This window comes from Schistocerca piceifrons, chromosome 6, assembly GCF_021461385.2.
Source record: "Schistocerca piceifrons isolate TAMUIC-IGC-003096 chromosome 6, iqSchPice1.1, whole genome shotgun sequence".
Classification (NCBI taxonomy): domain Eukaryota; kingdom Metazoa; phylum Arthropoda; class Insecta; order Orthoptera; family Acrididae; genus Schistocerca; species Schistocerca piceifrons.
The window spans coordinates 481772283-481791851 of NC_060143.1; the positions used below are offsets into that span (position 1 = coordinate 481772283).

Consider the following 19569-nt stretch of genomic DNA (forward strand, 5'->3'; position numbering starts at 1 on the left):
TCTTCCAATAGGGCTTGAGAAGACATATGTTGTTATTAGAGTAAACTTTGGGCTGTTTTTGGTGTATACAATGTTTTAGTAACTTGAGGGAATACAGCCAGGTATATTTGTTAAAAGCCATGGCTGTTTTGAGAGTTTTTGATAAATTAATTTGACAGTGTTTCCATGAGTTGTTGTAACTTTGGTATTAATTTTAACAACAGCTCAACATAGGGATAGAAGCTGTCAGTTGTTTCCTGGTCTGTTTATCAATGAAAGTAAAAGAAGCTTAATGTTCAATAAAATGAAAAGTACCTTTTGACATGACACTTATAAAAATTACTAGAGTAGAGATGATTATGTACATGTGGCATCATCTACATCTATACTCTGCAAACCACCTTGAGGTACATGGCGGAGGGGTACATCACATTGTATCAGTTATTAAGGTTTCTTCCTATTCCATTCATGTTTGGAGCATGGAAAGAATGATTGTTTGAATGCCTCTGTGCTATTTGGTACGTGTCCCACATGCTTCAGAAATATTCTAGAACCAGTCGCATGTGGGATTTGTAAGCAATCTCCTTTGTAGACTGATTACACTTTCCCAGTATTGTACCGAATGTACCACCTGCTTTACCGACGTCTGTACCTATGTGATCATTCCATTTCATATCCCTACAGAGTGTTACACCCAGGTATTTGTATGAGTTGGCCAACTCCTGCAATCAATCATTGATATTATAGTCATAGAATACTATGTTTTTTTCTTTTTGTGTAGTGAAAAATTTTACATTTCTTAACATTTAGAGCAAGTTGCCAAACTCTGCACCATGTTGAACTCTTTATCAAGATCTGACTTAATATTTATGAAACTTCTTTCAGACAATACTTCATTGTAGATAACTGCATCATCTGTAGAAAGCCTGATTTTACTATTAATATTGTCTGCAAGGTCATTGATATACAATACGAACAGCAAGGGTTCCAACACACATCGCTGGGGCACACCCAAAGTTACTTCTGAATCTGATAATGACTCTCCATCCAAGATAACATGCTGCGTCCTCCCTACCAAAAAGTCCTCAGTCCAGTCACAAGTTTCCTTTGACACCCCATATAATTGTACTTTGACAATAAGTGTAGGTGCAGTAATGAGGCAAAGGCTTTTCGGAAATCAGAAAATACTGCGTCTACCTGGTTGCCGTAGTCCAAAGCTTTCAATATGTCATGTGGAAAAGTGCGCATTGGGTTTCACACGATTGATGTTTTCGAAATACACACTGGTTGGCATTGACAAGGTCATTGTCTTCAAGGTACCTGGTTGTGTTTGAGCTCAGAATATGTTCTAAGACTCTACAAAAAATTGATTTCAAGGATATTGGACAATAGTTTTGTAGATCACTTCTACTACCCTTCTTGTAGATGGGTGTGACGTATGCCTTTTTCTAAGAACTGGGCATGGTTTTTTGTTTGAGGAATCTGTGATTATTGCTAGAAGAGGGGCTAATTCATCCAGGAATTCAGTATAGAATCTGACAGGGATTCGATCGGGGCCCGGAGCTTTGTTCAGTATTAATGATTTCAGCTGTTTTTCAGCGCCACTGATACTAATACTTATTTCATTCATCTTTTCAGTGGTGCAAGGGTTGAATTGGGGCAATTCTCCTTGGTGTTCCTTTGTAAAGGATGCATTTCAGCTCTTGCTTTGCAACCCTCAATTTCAGTTCCTGTCTCGTTCACTAGGGGCTGGACACTGACTCTGGTGTCACTAACAGCCTGTACATATGACCAGAAATTCTTTGGGTTCTGTGAATGGTCACTTGACAATATTCTACTATGGTAGTCATTGAAGGCTTCACGGATTGCTCTCTTGACAGCCGAACTCGTTTCATCCAGCATCTCTCTATCTATAGCCCTATGCTTTGTTTTACACTTATTATGCAGTAATCTGTTTCTTTAGAAGTTTCTTTACAGTCACTGTATACCAGGGAGGTTTCTCCCATCTTGAACTGTTCTGTTGGGTGCATATCTATCCAGTGCATGGTGAGCTATTCTTTTACACTTGACACAGAGTTCCTCTACATGCTCCTGCCCTGTGCTGAAAGTTTCGAGTTGCTCAATGAGATATGACACTGCTGATTTTATATCTTTTTTGTATCTTTCTGCTTGTTTTAGTGGTCCTTTGTACTTTGGTAATAATTGTGGTCACAACAGCATCATAGTCACTGACACCAATTTCGATCTGTTCTATGTAGTTTTCAGAAAAGGCATATAGTAAAGTTTCACGGGATGTCTTATCACACCCGTTGTTGTTGTGGTCTTCAGTCCTGAGACTGGTTTGATGCAGCTCTCCATGCTACTCTATCCTGTGCAAGCTTTTTCATCTCCCAGTACCTACTGCAACCTACATCCTTCTGAATCTGCTTAGTGTATTCATCTCTTGGTCTCCCTCTACGATTTTTACCCTCCACGCTGCCCTCCAATACTAAATTGGTGATCCCTTGATGCCTCAGAACATGTCCTACCAACCGATCCCTTCTTCTGGTCAAGTTGTGCTACAAACTTCTCTTCTCCCCAATCCTATTCAATACTTCCTCATTAGTTATGTAATCTACCCATCTAATCTTCAGCATTCTTCTGTAGCACTACATTTCGAAAGCTTCTATTCTCTTCTTGTCCAAACTATTTATCGTCCATGTTTCACTTCCATACATGGCTACACTCCATACAAATACTTTCAGAAATGACTTCCTGACACTTAAATCTATACTCAGTGTTAACAAATTTCTCTTCTTCAGAAACGCTTTCCTTGCCATTGCCAGTCTACATTTTATATCCTCTCTACTTCGACCATCATCAGTTATTTTGCTCCCCAAATAGCAAAACTCCTTTACTACTTTAAGTGTCTCACCCACCACTAACAAAACTGTGATTTTTCCAATTAATTGTTGGGTTATTCAAGTACCCACCAATGATTACAGTGTGACTGGGGGAACTTATGTACAAGTGAACTGAGGTTTTCTCTAAGTTTTCGGTTACATCAGGAGATGAGTCTGATGGGTGACAGAAGGATCCAATTATCATTTTGTGCCCACCCCTGGTACTGAGTCTTGCCCAAACAGTCTCACATGCTGCTTCGGTTTCTGCCGCAGTGGATTTCAGTTTCTTGTGTACTGCAACAAATATGCCACTTTCATATCCCATTTGCCTATCCTTTCAATATGCACTTAAATTTTCCCCAAAAAATTATGAAATATATGATCTGTCACATTGTTGCATCAACCCTTTCCACCTATTCTTCATTCAGAGTTAATAACCATTGACTATGTTTTGTTATTATTGGCATTCTTTAACTCTGGATTGAAAATTCCAACTAGCTACATATTGTTGATTCATTCATTACCTCATTGCTGTTAACCTTACAGATATGATGGTTTCATATTTGGTACATTGTCCAGAATACCTTGTAACGTGCCCAATTTGTATTGACTTTTACTTCCCTCCAGCACCTCAGTTGTCTTTGTTTTACTTTTTCTTATTTTTTTTCATCTCTTGTGAAAAATCAGAGGAAGTATTTGAATACTAGAAGTTTAATCTCACCCCTTTTTTAAGTGATGCGTATGATATAGTCATTCCAATTGTTTCTGATACAGGATATGGTAGGCAGACACTCCTCCAATCCCAGATATTGATATTCTTTGTTGCTCTGGCATACTGAAGTAACACTGAATATTTATCTCACCACTCAGTAGCAGAAAAGTAGGTTTTTAAGCATGATATTGAGCTTTTGGAGAATCTAATTTTGCAAAACCTTTGCTCCCTTCTTGTTCATCAGTACATTTCTTTATCTAAATACAATACAGAAACACTGTCTCAATGCCCATTACCAACTTTAATTGATTCACTAATTTAGGCTTCATAAACTATCATCATATAACAATTGACTGACACAAATACAGGTAAGATTACTTGGAAAAGGGAGAGGTATTGAGTGATGTTGGAGATAAAACATTAAAAATAGTAATTTGATCTTGAACATAGATATAATTCGTTAGACACTGGACTCGCATTCGGGAGGACGACGGTTCAATCCCGCGTCCGGCCATCCTGATTTAGGTTTTCCGTGATTTCCCTAAATCGCTCCAGGCAAATGCCGGGATGGATCCTCTGAAAGGGCACGGCCGACTTCCTTCCCCATCCTTCCCTAATCCGATGAGACCGATGACCACGCTGTCTGGTCTCCTTCCCCAAAAACCAACCAACCATAGATGTAATTCAGTAAAAAATGTGACAGAGAATCAGATATAAAATTTCATTATCTAATTCTTTTTTATAAGGCCTTATTAAACTTTATTTAGCACAACATTTAAGACATTTTAGTGCTGCATACTCAGTTATTTCTAGCAATTCCAGTAGCCATCTTCCTACTTTTCTTCACTCTGTGAAGAAAGTCAGAATATACACCAGAATAGTAGATGCTTTGCAGAGATTGAATTTGTCTTTTACAATCTCCAGCTTCTCATATTCAGACAGTGTAATTGTCTATAGTCTGCAACCTGTCCTCTTCAGACAGTGTAATTGTCTCAGCTCTGATCTACACATCACGTTCCACAGTGGTTGCAGATGAGCTTAAACTTTGTGTACAATGTCTAATAGTATATTTACTGTTGATAAAATATTAACTATGATATTGTTAGAAAATGCAGAGCTGTCCCTGTGTGTGTGTGTATGTGTGTGTGTGTGTGTGTGTGTGTGTGTGTGGTTTTTTTTTTTTATTTTTTATATATATATTTTTTTTAAATACTGAAGTTATGTGTTTGATCATCTGTGATTCTGTTTGAAAGGCTGATTTCGATAATACAAAAGATATGAGGCAATACTCCACGGAGAGGAAAATGAGATTCTTGTGGCATAATGGATGCAGAACACTTGCAGAGGTTATAATTTTAATAGCTTTTATGGTGACCCTTTGTCTATATGCAAGTCAAATTTCGCGGCTCCAGCTTCGTTAGTTTTGCAATGTATACTGTAGTGTAAGCAAAATGGTGAATATCTAGGGGATCAAAAACTGTGCTGTGATTGGATATCTGCATTCAAAGGGCATGACACCCAAGGAAATTGTGGACGACATGCAGAGTACACTTAAGGACAGTGCTCCGTCTTATGCAACAGTGAAAAACTGGGTGTCCGACTTGCAAACGTGGAAGAACGAGTGTATAAGATGTGCCAAGGGACGGAAATCCTGTCAGTGTTGCTACTGATGAAACAGTGACTGCAATTCATGATACGATTTTGCAGGATCGTCGAACAGTGTTGCAGCACATTGAAACCTCATTTGGAATCTCCCATGGGCATGCTCATGACGTTGTGGATGTTTCATGTCTTTGGGTCCCGAAAGACTTGAATGCTGATGAGAGATGGGAGTGTGTGCAGTATTGTGAAGAAATTGACTGCCAATTTGAAGCAGCTGAAGACTGCTTTCTTGCAAGATCTGTGACAATGAACAAAACTTAGGTTCACCACTTTGATCCTGAGACAAAACAACAATCACAACAATGGACAAATCTTTCATCCCCTACCCCAAAAAAATTCTAGACACAAAAATCAGCTGGTAAGGTGACGGCATGTTTCTTTTGGGATGCAGAATGGGTAATTATGGTGGATTACTTGTAATAGGGCATAACTATCAATTCATCATAGTATTGCTGCCTCCTGCACCATTTGAGAGAAGGTGCACGGTGTTATTTTGCATCAGGACAATGCACTGACACACAAGGTTCTTGCAGCACTGGAAACTCTGCGTGACTGCGGGTTCGAATTGTTACGTCATCCGCATATTCTCCAGATTTGGCTCCATCATACTTTTTTCTTTTCCCAGATCTAAAAAAAGACCTCAAAGTACGACAATTTGACAATGATAATGCAGTGATTGATGCTGTGAATGCTTGGTTGGATTCTAAATTGAAGATCTTTTATTTCAATGGTTTGCAGAAGTTATCTGAGCATGCCAGCAATTGTATTAGTGTACATGAGTATTATATTGAAAAATAAATTGGTATTACGAAATTTCTGTCATTCTTTATTTGTTAGGCTAGAAACTTTTAGACCCCCCCCCCCCCCCCCCCAATACCAAAAAAAAAGAAGTTTTGTGCTAATGCCTATATTAAGGTCAAATGTATTTATAGAAGTTCCACTTCCTCCATTGCAAATTTAATTCTTTGTTTCTTGAGGATTTAAGTATTCAGAGAATGCATTTTACTGTTGAGTTGTATCAGGCCATTAACACAGCACATCATCCACATAAATGATCCAGTAATTTATTTTCAACATGGGGACTCTGTATCTATGACTACTAGTACCAAACTGCCCCTATAATTATTGAATAGTAAAGAGTCAGTGGGGATATATAGTTAGGAAATATGACTGGTTAAAAAGAAAGTCCTTGAATTGGAAATAATTCTGTTCAGTACACATTTAGGAAGCTGTTTGTCAGTTGGTGAGTCAATAAAAGTTATTGTACAACACCAATAACATTTCTTTCTTCTTTGTATTATCAAATTATGCCAACTACCAATGAGGAAATCAGTTAATTTCTATTTGATCCCTTAATTCTTCTCTGTTTTGTTCAGTTGTACCTGTTTTTAGGTGTATTGACAGTTTTCACTGCTGTATTGTTCTGGATTCTCCACTGCATTGTGCCCTTTTTTTCTATTTCACTCCAACAAACCAATCATGTATCAGCGTTTTCCTTTTTACATACCACGTTTTCTCTGTAACTAACATTCCTTTCCATAATTGGCCCCTCACTTGCTAAAATTCTGTTGATTTCCACTGCAATATCGGGATTTTTTTTTTCCATGCTGTTATTTCATTGTAATGGTTTAAGATTACCCAAAGTATTCTTCTTGCTCCAGTTATTGAACCATTACATCGACAGAAATGCAGGAATTGCTTTATTATGGCTGTTTGAAGACTGAGGAATCACTACTTTTGTGAATTAATTGACAAGTTCCATGACATTACAAGTTACCAAGTATATAGTCATATAATAGAGGGAAACATTCCACGTGGGAAAAATATGTCTAAAAACAAAGATGATGTGACTTACCAAAAGAAAGCGCTGGCAGGTCGATAGACACACAAACAAACACAAACATACACACAAAATTCAAGCTTTTGCAACCAACGGTTGCTTCGTCAGGAAAGAGTTAAGGAGAGGGAAAGACGAAAGGATGTGGGTTTTAAGGGAGAGGGTAAGGAGTCATTCCAATCCCGGGAGCGGAAAGACTCACCTTAGGGGGAAAAAAGGACGGGTGTACACTCGCGCACACACACACATATCCATCCACACATATACAGACACAATCCTTTTGCCTTTCCCTCTCCTTCCCTCTTTCCTGACGAAGCAACCGTTGTTTGCGAAAGCTTGAATTTTGTGTGTATGTTTGTGTTTGTTTGTGTGTCTATCGACCGGCCAGCGCTTTCTTTTGGTAAGTCACATCATCTTTGTTTTTAGATATACAAGTATATAGTCAGTAATTTTGTTAGAGTTCACAAAGGTTTTGGAAGATCAGGCGAATGGAATGGATATGTCTTTAACATCGACAAAAGTAAATCAAGATTAATGGAATGGAGTTGAATTTAATTGGGCAATGAAGAGGCAGTTAGATTAGGAAATGAGACATTAAATAAATAGATTTTTTTTCTATGCTGGCAGCAGAGCAACTAATAGCCAAAGTGTAAAGGATGTGAAAAGCAGACTAGCCAAAGTAAATAAATAAATAATAATTTTTTAAATAAAAACTATGGCTTTGAGAGGGGTAAATTTGATTTTTAATAGAACTTGTATGGAAGTGAAACAAGAATGATAAACAGTTCAGACGATAACGGAATTGAATCTGCTGAAATGTGGTGCTATAAAAGAATGCCAGAGATTAGTGCTGTAGACCACATAACTTATGAGGAGGCACTGAATTATATTGGGTGGAAAAGAAAGTTTATGGTTTATTGATTAAATGAAGAGGTTGATTAATAGGACACACCCTAAGGCACCAGTATATTGTTAACTTCTAATGGATTGAAGTGTAAGGGTACAAGCTGTATAGGGTTTCAAAATCTGGGCTGTAAGCAGGTGAAGTTGAGGTAGATTGCAGAAGTTATGCAAGGATAAAGAAGCTTGCACAGGGCAAAAAGGTGGAGAGCTGCATCAAACCACTCTTCAGACTGAAGCCCACAAGTACTCCTAGTCCAGTCAAATTAGACATTAAGTGGGACATTTTAAACACACAAGCTGAAACTTGGCAGTAACATTCAGGACAATGTCCAGATCAAAATCACTAAAGCCACTTTGGGGAAAATCTGCCATCTTGAAAAGACTGCCTCCGCTTTGGAATTTTTTAGTTTTAATGATATTCACTGAACCAAGAATCCGATTGGATTAATTTTTGTGCCAAAGTAATGAGTTTTTGCACCACTGTTATCTAAAATCATAAAATTCTTTGCTGTAGTCAGTTTTTCAGTTCAAGAAGCAATAATATTAACTCAACTGGTGTTGGGAAAAAATTGACCTGAAATTTTAGAACTTTGGATCATACACTGTGGATGTTTTTTTTTTACTTATTATATGCAATGTTGTATGTAATGTACAATAAAAATGAAATGCAATTTACATAATTTACACGAGATGAGAAATACAGCAACAATCATACATTGTTTTTCATGGAAGTGGACAGAGTTGTTGTAAACTTGAATGGTTCACCGATGCGGTGCTCACTCACTGGCAAAAAATTAACAACAGGAAGGTGTTAAAAAAATTAACATTAGATTTGCTTTTATAAGAATGAAAAAGAAAAAACAATGGACAGGACTTGTTACATTTTGTGATTATTTACTGTTGTTATGTAAAAATGCCAGTCAAAGTTTCAAAGTCGTCTTTGATGTCTGAGTCTGCTAAGTACATCTGATTTGTGCACCCATGGCCAGTGCAGTAGCCACACACACTTGTACAACTTCTCCATATACACTTGTTTTTGTAACCAGATTTACAATTACAGGATATAATGAGAAGTACTTGCTTTCAATGCTGATTCGTCTTCTGCTGGAAGTAGTTTTGAGCTGATCGGCAAGCATGCTCCATTACCATCCTTTTTCCTGAAGATGATCTCCCATCCATACTTGAACCTAAAGATAATGATGCAAAGCAGTTAGAGACTAGAGTTTTTCTGTTTAAGTTTGGGAAAACTGATGAAGGCAATTCCTTCCTCATCAGTGATAAACTTGATGCAAACACTGTCAGGTGTCTCAATAACAGAGAGATGAGACTTGCTTTGTTTTTAACATTAGCCACAAAGGCTCCTTGAGGAGATGTTAATGGTGTAGCATTGATAATTAAAGCTTCTACCACTGCTCCTCTTGTGTTGGTGTGTTCTTCATCCTTGGTTTTTGGAGAGTTGTTGCCATTGAAGACCACAGTGACTTCCCACTGAAGTGGTTATTAACATACTGCAGGTATATTTTGCTGTAATTTGGGGACATGACCACGTGACCCATTTGGGTGGTGCCACCTCTTCAATTAATGCGCAGTTCATGCTTTTTCGCATCAGTGTCCCATCAAATAGCTCAGGGGGGCCTTGCTGCTAGTTCGTGTTTTAGGTATTCACAAAACATATCGTCATTGCATACAGCACACAGCAGTTGATGAAAAAGTTGATTTGGATTTGTTTGGTGACTGAGTCTGTGATCTTTGCTGTTTTAAACACAAGGGGAAGAGTCGTGACTTCTTTCTCTTTTAAGTGGACATTATTGAGTCACTGATGGAGGGAAAGAGCATCATCGTAGGAAACACTGTCATCAGTTATCACACTGGTGGTATGCATGAACCCAAGAAGGTATGTTGAGTGTGCATTATTGCTTTTAATCACAAGGACACAGAATAAATATAGTGTCAAAGTATACAAAATATTAACTCTTTCTGACTCATTTTTTGGGATACAAAGTGACATTTTATCACCACGACCAATTATTTTAGCTTTTATGCTTTAATCTTTAGTTTTGGTTATACTATATGGCAAAACAAACAATTTGGCACAAGAATTAAGCCAATTGGGTGCTTGGTTTAGTTACTGCAGGTAAAACTCAAAAATTCCAAGATAATGGTTTACCCAATGTGGATTTTTGGAGACTTAAGGGAGTTTGATCTGGACATCATCTTGAACATTTCTGCCAGTTTTCAGCTTTTTTTAAAAAAAAAAATATCTGGGTTGGGACGATGTTTTGTCTGATTTGACTGGACGTTACTAAGACAATCAGTGGAATATGTAATTAGCAAACTAATAAAAATAGTTAGTTGATAAATCTATGTTGTATTTATATTTATCATTTGTTTTTAGATGACAAAAATGTGGGAGGCATCTAAACGTGAAACAGAGGCAGCTGTAGTAAGATACGCGGTTAGTGAAAAAGAGCTAATGGAACAACGCAAAGAACGAGAGGCAGCTGACCGTCGATTGAAGGACGCAGTCAAGGAGCGAGAAGCACTTTCAGCGAAGCTTCGTACAGCTGCTGCTGAGAAAACACGCGTTTGTCAGATGTTAGATGCTAAGGTATTGCTCCCTGGTACCTACAAACACTAAACTTCTATTTTAATTTGTGACATGACAAACTATTGCATCCAAAATATACAAATTTTTATTCTTAATTGAGATTTTAATTGATTAATTCTTTTATCATTTTCGTTGCTGTATGTGTTTATGTTACTTCCCTCTTGCATACTTGCATGTTCGGGTGTGCCCCCCCCCCCCCTCCCTACACACACACACACACACACACACACACACACACACACACACACACACACACACACACACAGCCATCTACATCATTGTCATCTTATTATACACTAAAAAATTGACCTTCTGAGTAGTTGTTCTTGAGTTCGTTGGTGGTTATTACTGTTTAATTCCCACAACAATACCATGTTGCTGAAGTCACAGCAAGGGACCTTATACTTCTCTAGTAACTGGATTCTATTAGACTCATCACTATTCTCTTGGTCATTGCTTGTCAGAAAAACTAGTTGACTGCCCATATATTTGCCAATCAAAATTGTGGATACGCCAAGAATTATAGAACTGTATATGAAAGTGATACCATTGTCAAGTGGAAACTTCTGTTTTAACTGCAGATCACTTAGATGACCATGTAGCTCGAGTGCTATAACACTCAATACTATAAAAGTAAATAACATACATTAACCCTCAACATCAGCCACAGTAGTTAACTTTTGGGTCAACATTCCCATTGCCATGAATTAAACCATGAAGCAACCAGTAATAAAGAATTCAGTGCTGAGTGAAAATGTTTGAAAATGGTTCTAACAGCAACCTTTTTTTTTTAATGATAAAATTGAATTAAATTAATTTTTATGAGTCACAATAATTTTCTTATAATACAGGGCGTTTCAAAAAGAAAGAGCAGATTTCAAACATTTATTTCTCAAAAACTACAAATGATAGAAACACAATTCAAACGTTTCTTGTCAGAGAAAGGTTCAAAGTTTTTCAATGGTCCGCGCAGAAGTTCCATGCAAATCCGCAGTGGCGCTGGCGTTTGTTTGTAGGAAAATGGCGACGACACCACAGGAACGATCATTTTGTGTGCTGCAATTTGCAAAGTTAGAGTCCATTGTTGGTGTGCAACGTGCATTCCGCCGTCAATTCAACAAACAGCCGCCTCGTCATAAGCAAATTTATGAGTGGCATCACAGATTCGTAGAAGATGGTTGCATCTGCAAGCGAAAAAGCACGGGTCGTCCACGCACATCGGATGAAAATGTCGAGCGTGTCCGTGCAGCTTACGAAAGGAGCCCTAGAAAATCCACGGCACGGGCAAGTCACGAACTAAACATGTCTAAAACAACGGTATGGCGCGTTCTGAGTAACCGTCTGCACATGAAGCAATTTCGGTAAACAAAGTTTATGGACCTTTCTTTTTCATGGAGAAAACTATCACAGGAACCATTTACCTGGACATGTTAGAAAACTGGCTATTTCCTCAACTTCAGGAAGATTCAAATCACTTCATCTTCATGCAAGATGGCGCCCCACCACACTTCTCTGAACCTGTACGACGGTACCTAAATAACACCATTCCAGGACGGTGGATTGGAAGAGCAGGAGCACAAGATCAATGTCATCGTCTGTGGCCTCCCAGGTCACCAGACCTTACTCCCTGCGATTTTTATTTGTGGGGGTACATAAAGGACTGTGTTTATGTCCCACCTATGCCCGCTACTCTTCAAGAGGTACGACATCGAATTGTTGCGGCCGTGAATTCGGTAACTAAAGACCAGTTGCGTCGTGTGTGGCAAGAAATGAGATACCGGTTTGATATTTGTCGTGTAACAAATGGTGCTCATATTGAGGTACAGTTTTGATATTTGTTGTGTAACATTTGGTACTCATATTGAGTGAAGGACCGTTGGAATTGTGTTTCTATCATTTGTAGTTTTTGAGAAATAAATGTTTGAAATCTGCTCTTTCTTTTTGAAACGCCCTGTATTTCTCATTACTGCTGACCATTCTTGGTTTCATCTTCATAACTATAAATGGTCTGTGCATCTTATACATACATATAAATTGTAGGTAAAATTTTTGAACTTCATAAGTAATTGCATAACTTAATGTTTATGAAACAAATTTTACAGACCTAATTACAGAATCAAGCCAAATGTTACTAACGTAGTTATTATCACACTTTCACTAAGATGTTTAATGATAGAATATATATGGGACATTACTCTGTGTGCAATGTTTCAGTGCCATGAATTAACCAGCATGCAGAAAGAAACTGAGAGACTTAAAGATGATCTGAACAATCGAGACATTAAAATAAAATGGTTACAGAATAAACTCAGATCAGAGACAGAGACACACAAGGTAAAAATGAAACTCCAAAATGATAATATATTTAATGAACTTATATCTAACAGTCCAGCCTAAGTGGCCAGAGACAGTGGTCATGTATGTCTGAGTTGTACTTGCATGAATGTGTGTTTGCTTTCTATTGATAATAAGACCTTTTGGCTGAAAGGTCAAATGTATAGCTGTCTTTTTTTGTGCCTGTTGTAGCTCAGTGTCTCCTGTATCTAGAGAGTAATAATATATCCTTTTCTTGTTACATCCTGTATGTTCCATTGTTTGATTATATCTACTAGCAGACATACAGATCTGACAGATTAAACCTGTGTGCCAGACGAGGGCTCAAAAGCACTCCCTAATGTTGTACTTAATAATCCGATTTTGTGGAATAGTACCTGTTGTCCTCTATGACAGTACTTCATAACACTTAATAAATTCTGTGGTAATATGCTCATTTTATCAGAGGTATTCATATGAAATGAATTAAGGCAAGTAAAATAAAAGCAAAACTTAGTTGTCGTTCAAAAAGTAATTTTTTTATTATGGTGCATATCACTAAATGTGTAAATATTTGGCTTATATTGAGAAACATGTGTTGAGTGTTTTTTTTTCTTATGTGTGTATGTGAATTTACCTTAAATAAGGGAAACTTTTTATCAGTAAAACAATGATACTCAATCAGTATTTCATACAAGAATAACCTAACACCCCATATAAATCAAAAAATACCATGAAACACGAGAAACTGTACACACATGGCTAAATAAATTTTGTATTTGTGCAGGATATTATGTGTATGGTACAGAATTATCTTTTGCTCTTCTGACTGGTGGTCAAAGAAAATCTGAATATTGTAAATTTGTTGTTCCTTGTCAGTGATAAAGCGCTGAAATGGTGGAAAGAATGTGTAAATAGATTACATGTCATTTGGCAAAAATTAAAGTGAAGCTTTCTGCAGAATATGGAAAAAGTATGACTGGTTTAATGTCTCACTTCTAATTGTTGCTACAAAATGAATATCAGAGTGAAATGTAAACCATTAATGGTCTCACATCCAATTTGAAATAGCATTACAGGCCTGTAAGTAAGTTAAGAATAATGTAATTTGGTTTGACTATAAAGTTTTAGTTTGAGAACGGTCATTGCAATTATGAATTATTTTTAGTGTTTGTTTCTGAGACTGCTCAGAATGCATTTAGTATGCATTTTAAATATATGATTATGTTAGCTTTTTCCCATTGTAGGAAACTCAGGCAAAGGTTGATAAATTGACGAGGAGTCTCGCTGAAGCAAAGGAAGAATGCGAACAAGTTCGCAAGGATTGTCAAGAAATGATAAGAGCATATCAACAATCTGAAGAAAACAGAGCTGTTGTATTAGGTAAGAATATTGTTAACATCGCAGTAAACACTAATTGGATCTCATCAAGCCAGGTGGCGCAGTGGTTACCACAATGGAGGATGATGGTACAAAAATGTGTCACACTATCCTCATTTAGGTTTTCCATGATTTCCCTAAGCAGTTTCAGGCAAATGCCAAGATGTTTCCATTGACAGCATGGCCAGTTTCCTTCCCTAATCCCTGCTTGTGCTACGTCTCTAATGACCTCATTGTTGATTTGATGTTAAACACTAGTCTCCTCCTTCATCTCTTCCACTAATTGGATCTAACTAGTTCATGAAAGAACTCTTTTTAGAGAACATTTGGAAAGTTGGAATTAAAGTTAAATGGGAGATGATGCTACAACACTTCCAGACAGGGTAGCAATTTGGTGATTAAAATTCTTCTGGGTATTATGCCGCGTCATTGCTAAAAACTAACAACAATAATTTAGTTTATTATTGTTTTTAGTTTCTAGCAATGACACGGCATAATACCCAGAAGAATTTTAATCACTATGACACCAGCCGCGGAAGCCTATGTTCTTGTGTCAGGGTAGCAATTTGTTTAGAAGCTTATCATCTTTAATAATCAGCAGAAAAATGCTCCTACCGGACCTCAGAATAAGTGAATATGATCCTCTTTAATAAAAGACTCTGATTGGAAAGTGGGGTACCAGCTCTATCATTCTATCTTCCTCAGCACTTTTAAAAATTTTCACAAAAATGTTGGCACGCGAACATATTCATGCCCTATTTAACGTGCAACTCATCTCTTACTGCCACAGGCTGCCCTAGCTGTAACTCACTCACTTCCGTAGGAATGTTCCTTACTATACTGAACTTTGTATGTTACTAAGTTACAAACACACAAGGCCAGATCTGTACATGGCTGTAGTAACACAAATGGCCTCATGTTCAAAATGTAAATCAGGCACTCGCTGTAGATGCAAGTGCACTAGCCAGCGCAGCTTGGTAGACATGGCGGAGTCAGAGAAAGTGTTGTTTGCCCCACTGTTCACCACGTGATATCCGCACTAATGATACTATCAGCAAGTCGCAGAAAGTGAAATTCATATTCTGCACGGAAGTGCGATGTGAAAACATAATATTGTCAGCAATTGCATGCCGTATTTACTTGAATCTAAGCCGCACTTTTTTTCCGGTTTTTGTAATCCAAAAAACCGCCTGCGGCTTAGAATCGAGTGCAAAGCAAGCGGGAGTTCTGAAAAATGTTGGTGGGTGCCGCCACAACTAACTTCTGCCATCGAATATATGTAGCGCCACACAGGCATGCTTTGTAGGCACAAAGATAAATACTGGTACCAAAATCTCTGCGTCAATAAATAAATTAAAAAAAAAAGTGGAAGACGAATCTTTTTCCTCCGCTCAGAGTTTCGACCACTGCGTTTTGGTACATTATCCAACGAAGTAAATACAAGTTCTGTATTGTTGATCTTCGAATGTAGCAGCATTTCAATGTGCTACGAAAATCCGACTGGCAAGACTGTTTGGGATGTTTGTCAATATGGCCAACTCTACGTTCTGAATTTTTTCCTACCTGTGAGAAAAGATGGTTGCTAATAGGAGCTTTTATGAATTGTAAATCACATGTAGTATTCTCTTCGCCATAAGATTAATACGAATATAAACATTTTGCCATGTATTGTTTCGTGTTTGCTACTATCTCATTTAAATCCTGTGTGCCTAATAAACTACGAAACTAGAGTGAGACAACAGCAAACGCGGAAGAATATACATATCATGTCATGTTTATATTCGTATTATTCTTATGCCTGATAGTGATACAGTCAGAAATGAAGCACGGCAACTGACTAGATTTTTAAATCTAAGATGACTAATTTCTGTGCAGAATGTAATGAACTAAAGAGGCGCCTGCAAAGATTTTCAAACGGAGAAAAATTTTCGCTAAAATTTCGTTCAGAACATCGTCTATCATACTCAGTCTATTATTTGGTTCTTGTTGATCATTATCAAAGAAAGAAGTAGTGTAAGTAACAACAAATGTTTCGCTAATGAGACGACTCCTCTCTATTTTTTATTTGTAAGCGGCGGTAGCGCGCACAAAAGCAAGCCACGCCGCGAGCGGCGACAGGCCGTAAACACGCACTATCAGAATGCGACAAACAATGCATGACACAGTACAGTAATGCATTTTCAGCTTAGAGTGACGTAAACACCTATAACAAAGAGAACAGCACTTATCAGATCAAAGAAAAATAAGCAATCAATTCAAACCAGACGAAGCATGTGAAAAAGGAAGGATATCCGTATAAATACGGACGGAGCACGTGACGCGTAGCAATGGCTACCTGGTAAACTGTAACTGCTAAGCTTACGACTCGAACCAAACTACTGCAGCTGTATCGTCATTCATTCGACCTAAATTGTGTCTCATATTACAACTAGGCGAACTTTGTTTCGATTTGGAGGTGCGACCTAAAACTTTTCTCTCCCCTTGATTTTTGAGTCTCAAATTTCAGGTGCAGCTTAGATTCGGGAAAATTTTTTTTCCTTTATTTCGAGTCTCATTTTTCAGGTGCGGCTTAGATTCGAGTGCGGCTTAGATTCGAGTAAATACGGTGATATCCGCACTAATGATACTATCAGTAAGTCGCAGAAAGTGAAATTCATATTCTGCACGGAAGTGCGATGTGAAAACATAATATTGTCAGCAATTGCATGCCGGTCATAAAGACAGTGCGGCGCAGGCGTCTTGCAGTGTTGTGAAAGCACCAGCATCAGTTCTCCACACCAGTAGACAGCGACCTTAGCGGTTAAGTGTCGTGTCACACTGCAAGATCAGCAGCTGTGAAAGGAAGTACTGTGTGAGGGGTGAACTCGCAGCCTTAGCAGATGGCCATAGTGAGTTGTCAGAATATGGAACTGCTGATGGCGAAGGCCAGTACCAATAAAGGGTCATGTTATGCCAGCGGTTAGGTTGGGGCTGTGGCGTCGATGATGTTGATTCTGTGGCGCAGGCAGGCATTGCTTGTGAAGGCGTTGGATGCGTGGAAAGTGGGGCGGTTGGCTGTCAGTAGTGTCGGGCTGCTGCATGACAGCATGCAATGGCGCAGGGGTGGGGGTGCTGTGCCAGGATGGTCTGATCGTGTGTTTGGTGCTGTCCGCGCAGGTGTGCGTAGACAAAGGGATTGGCTGCGAGGTAATGTTGGCAGGATGGCCGCATTTTGCAGCTGAAAGCGCACCTGTCGGGCACTGCGAGCATGATTTACCGGTGGCCCTGCTATCAGGACGGGGGTGGCAGGGCAGGGGCGCAGCAATGGGATTACATGGAATAATGCTGTTGTGGAAGTGTCGGGGGCTGCAATGTGACATCGGGGGCATACCTGGCAATTGACGGCACTGGAAGGGAAATCGCTGGGTCGGTCATAGGCTGTGGGAGAGGTACACAAGCAGGGATGTGAGCATCCTGTGCGTCTGTGTTTGCAACAGGTAGTGAATCGGGTGTGATCCTGGCATAGCATGGTGAGTTTTCTGCAGTGTTTTTGGCTGTAGTGTTATGGGTGGGTGCCTCATGGACTTTGATGACGGGTGCTGTTGGCGTGGTGTCGACAGTGGCATTGGGTCTTTGGACGGCCTGGCGCCAGTGGCATGTGTCTGTGAGTTGTTGATGTATAGGGTAGTTGAGTTGGGTGGCATGAGGTCAGGCAATGTGTAGGGGCTTCAGCTAGTCATTTGAAATGCTTGTTGGATTGCCATGCAGATGCAAGGCGAACATCTTGGAGTTCAGGACCCAGTGGGGCTGGAGTAATGCTGTCAGAGGGGAGGTTGGTGACCATTGATGTGCAACATAACGTGGGTGCATGACACTAGGTTGCTGTGAATGAAAGTTCTACATTCGCTCTGATGCTGGGGACGGATGGGTTGGAGGTGGGCCATTCAGTTCTGCAAGCTGACAATGAACTTGGGGATGACGTCATCCACGGGCAGGCCAGCAGGGTCCAAGAAGTCACCTGTGACGGCAAGCATCTGGCCGTAAACAAGATCGGCAGCTGGCATTTGAAGTCAGCCTTTTGATTGATACGGAGACTGAGAAGCAGTGGCAGGGTGGTGCTCAGTGTGTTGTGGCAGACGAGGGTAGCCTTCAAGGTACGATGTGTAGCTGTTCCACCATTCCACTGGCAGCTTGGTGGTAGCTCGATGTCAGGTGCAGGTGAGCCTCTCGCAGATCTGTCAAGGCACGAAAAAGGGCTTATGTAAATTGGCACCCACACTCCTAGTATGTGGCTTGGGCAGCCGAAATAGGCAATTAACATGGAGACGAAGGCAGCTGATACTGTGGTGGTGGTAATGTTGGGATTGGAATTGCCTCAGGCCAGCAGGTGAACCTGTCCATCATGGTAAGGAGGCAGTGGCAGCCATCAGATGAAGATGGAGGGTTGACGATGTCAACATGAACGTGGACGAATTGACGCCTGACGTCTGGGAAAACCGTGGTGAGGGTGCGTATGTGGTGGCCGACCTTAGTGCGCTGTCAGGCGAGGGAGGTGCGGGCCCAGGTCATGCAGTCCCTCTGAATAACTGGCCATACGACATGCTATGTTACTATAGAACTGGTGTGTGCACCCTGGGGCACACCAGGTTGTGTAATGGGTCGAATGCGGCCTTGTGGTAGGTGGCAGGTGAAAAGGGCGACGGTGAGCTGGTGGATGTGTCACATCAGATACTGCTATCGGAACCTGAAGCCAGTGTACAGTGGAGGCAAAGTTGGGTGAGTTAGTGAAGACCGTGAAATGATGGACCTCACTGACGGCCAAAAGTTTTGATAGCCTCATAAATGGCAAGGAGCTCTCCGTTATATGTGCTCCAGCACCACTGAGGGTGAGAGAGCTTGCCGCAGAAGAAAGTAAGTGGCTGCCAGGTTTTGCTCATGTGATGCTGCAGGCTGTGTGTCCATTTGTGATGTCCACAGCACTGGCTTTTTCCCATTTGTTTTGATGCAACAGAGGGCGGCTGGGAGCGGCTCGTACGTGGCAGCAGCATTGGCAGTGGAAATGGCAGATGTCCTTGAATGTCTTTGGGCATGGGAAATAGAGTATAGCTTGTACCTAGCCAAGTGAAGGAAGTGAGCTGGCAGTGGAGATGGCATGGCCCACGAATTCCATCTTGCTGGTGCCAGGCACGGGGCATTTTGCTATGTTGATGATGATGCCAACATCTTGGAGATGTTCAGAAATGCTGTGTAGTTGCTCACGGGGCTCCTCTGATGTCGCGGAAAAAATGAGTATGTCACTCAGGTATGCGAAACA

The 19569-nt window shown here is 39.8% G+C and overlaps 1 protein-coding gene across 1 annotated transcript in view; it reads left to right on the plus strand.

Annotated features, from left to right (window-relative positions):
• The window catches only part of LOC124802694 (coiled-coil domain-containing protein 186-like), a 206559-nt gene that overhangs the window by 20009 nt on the left and 166981 nt on the right, over nt 1-19569 (plus strand). The window contains exons 3-5 of the mRNA XM_047263635.1: nt 10371-10583; nt 12798-12917; nt 14144-14279. Coding sequence (XP_047119591.1) covers nt 10371-10583; nt 12798-12917; nt 14144-14279 — 469 coding nt within the window. The remainder of the gene's footprint in view (nt 1-10370; nt 10584-12797; nt 12918-14143; nt 14280-19569) is intronic.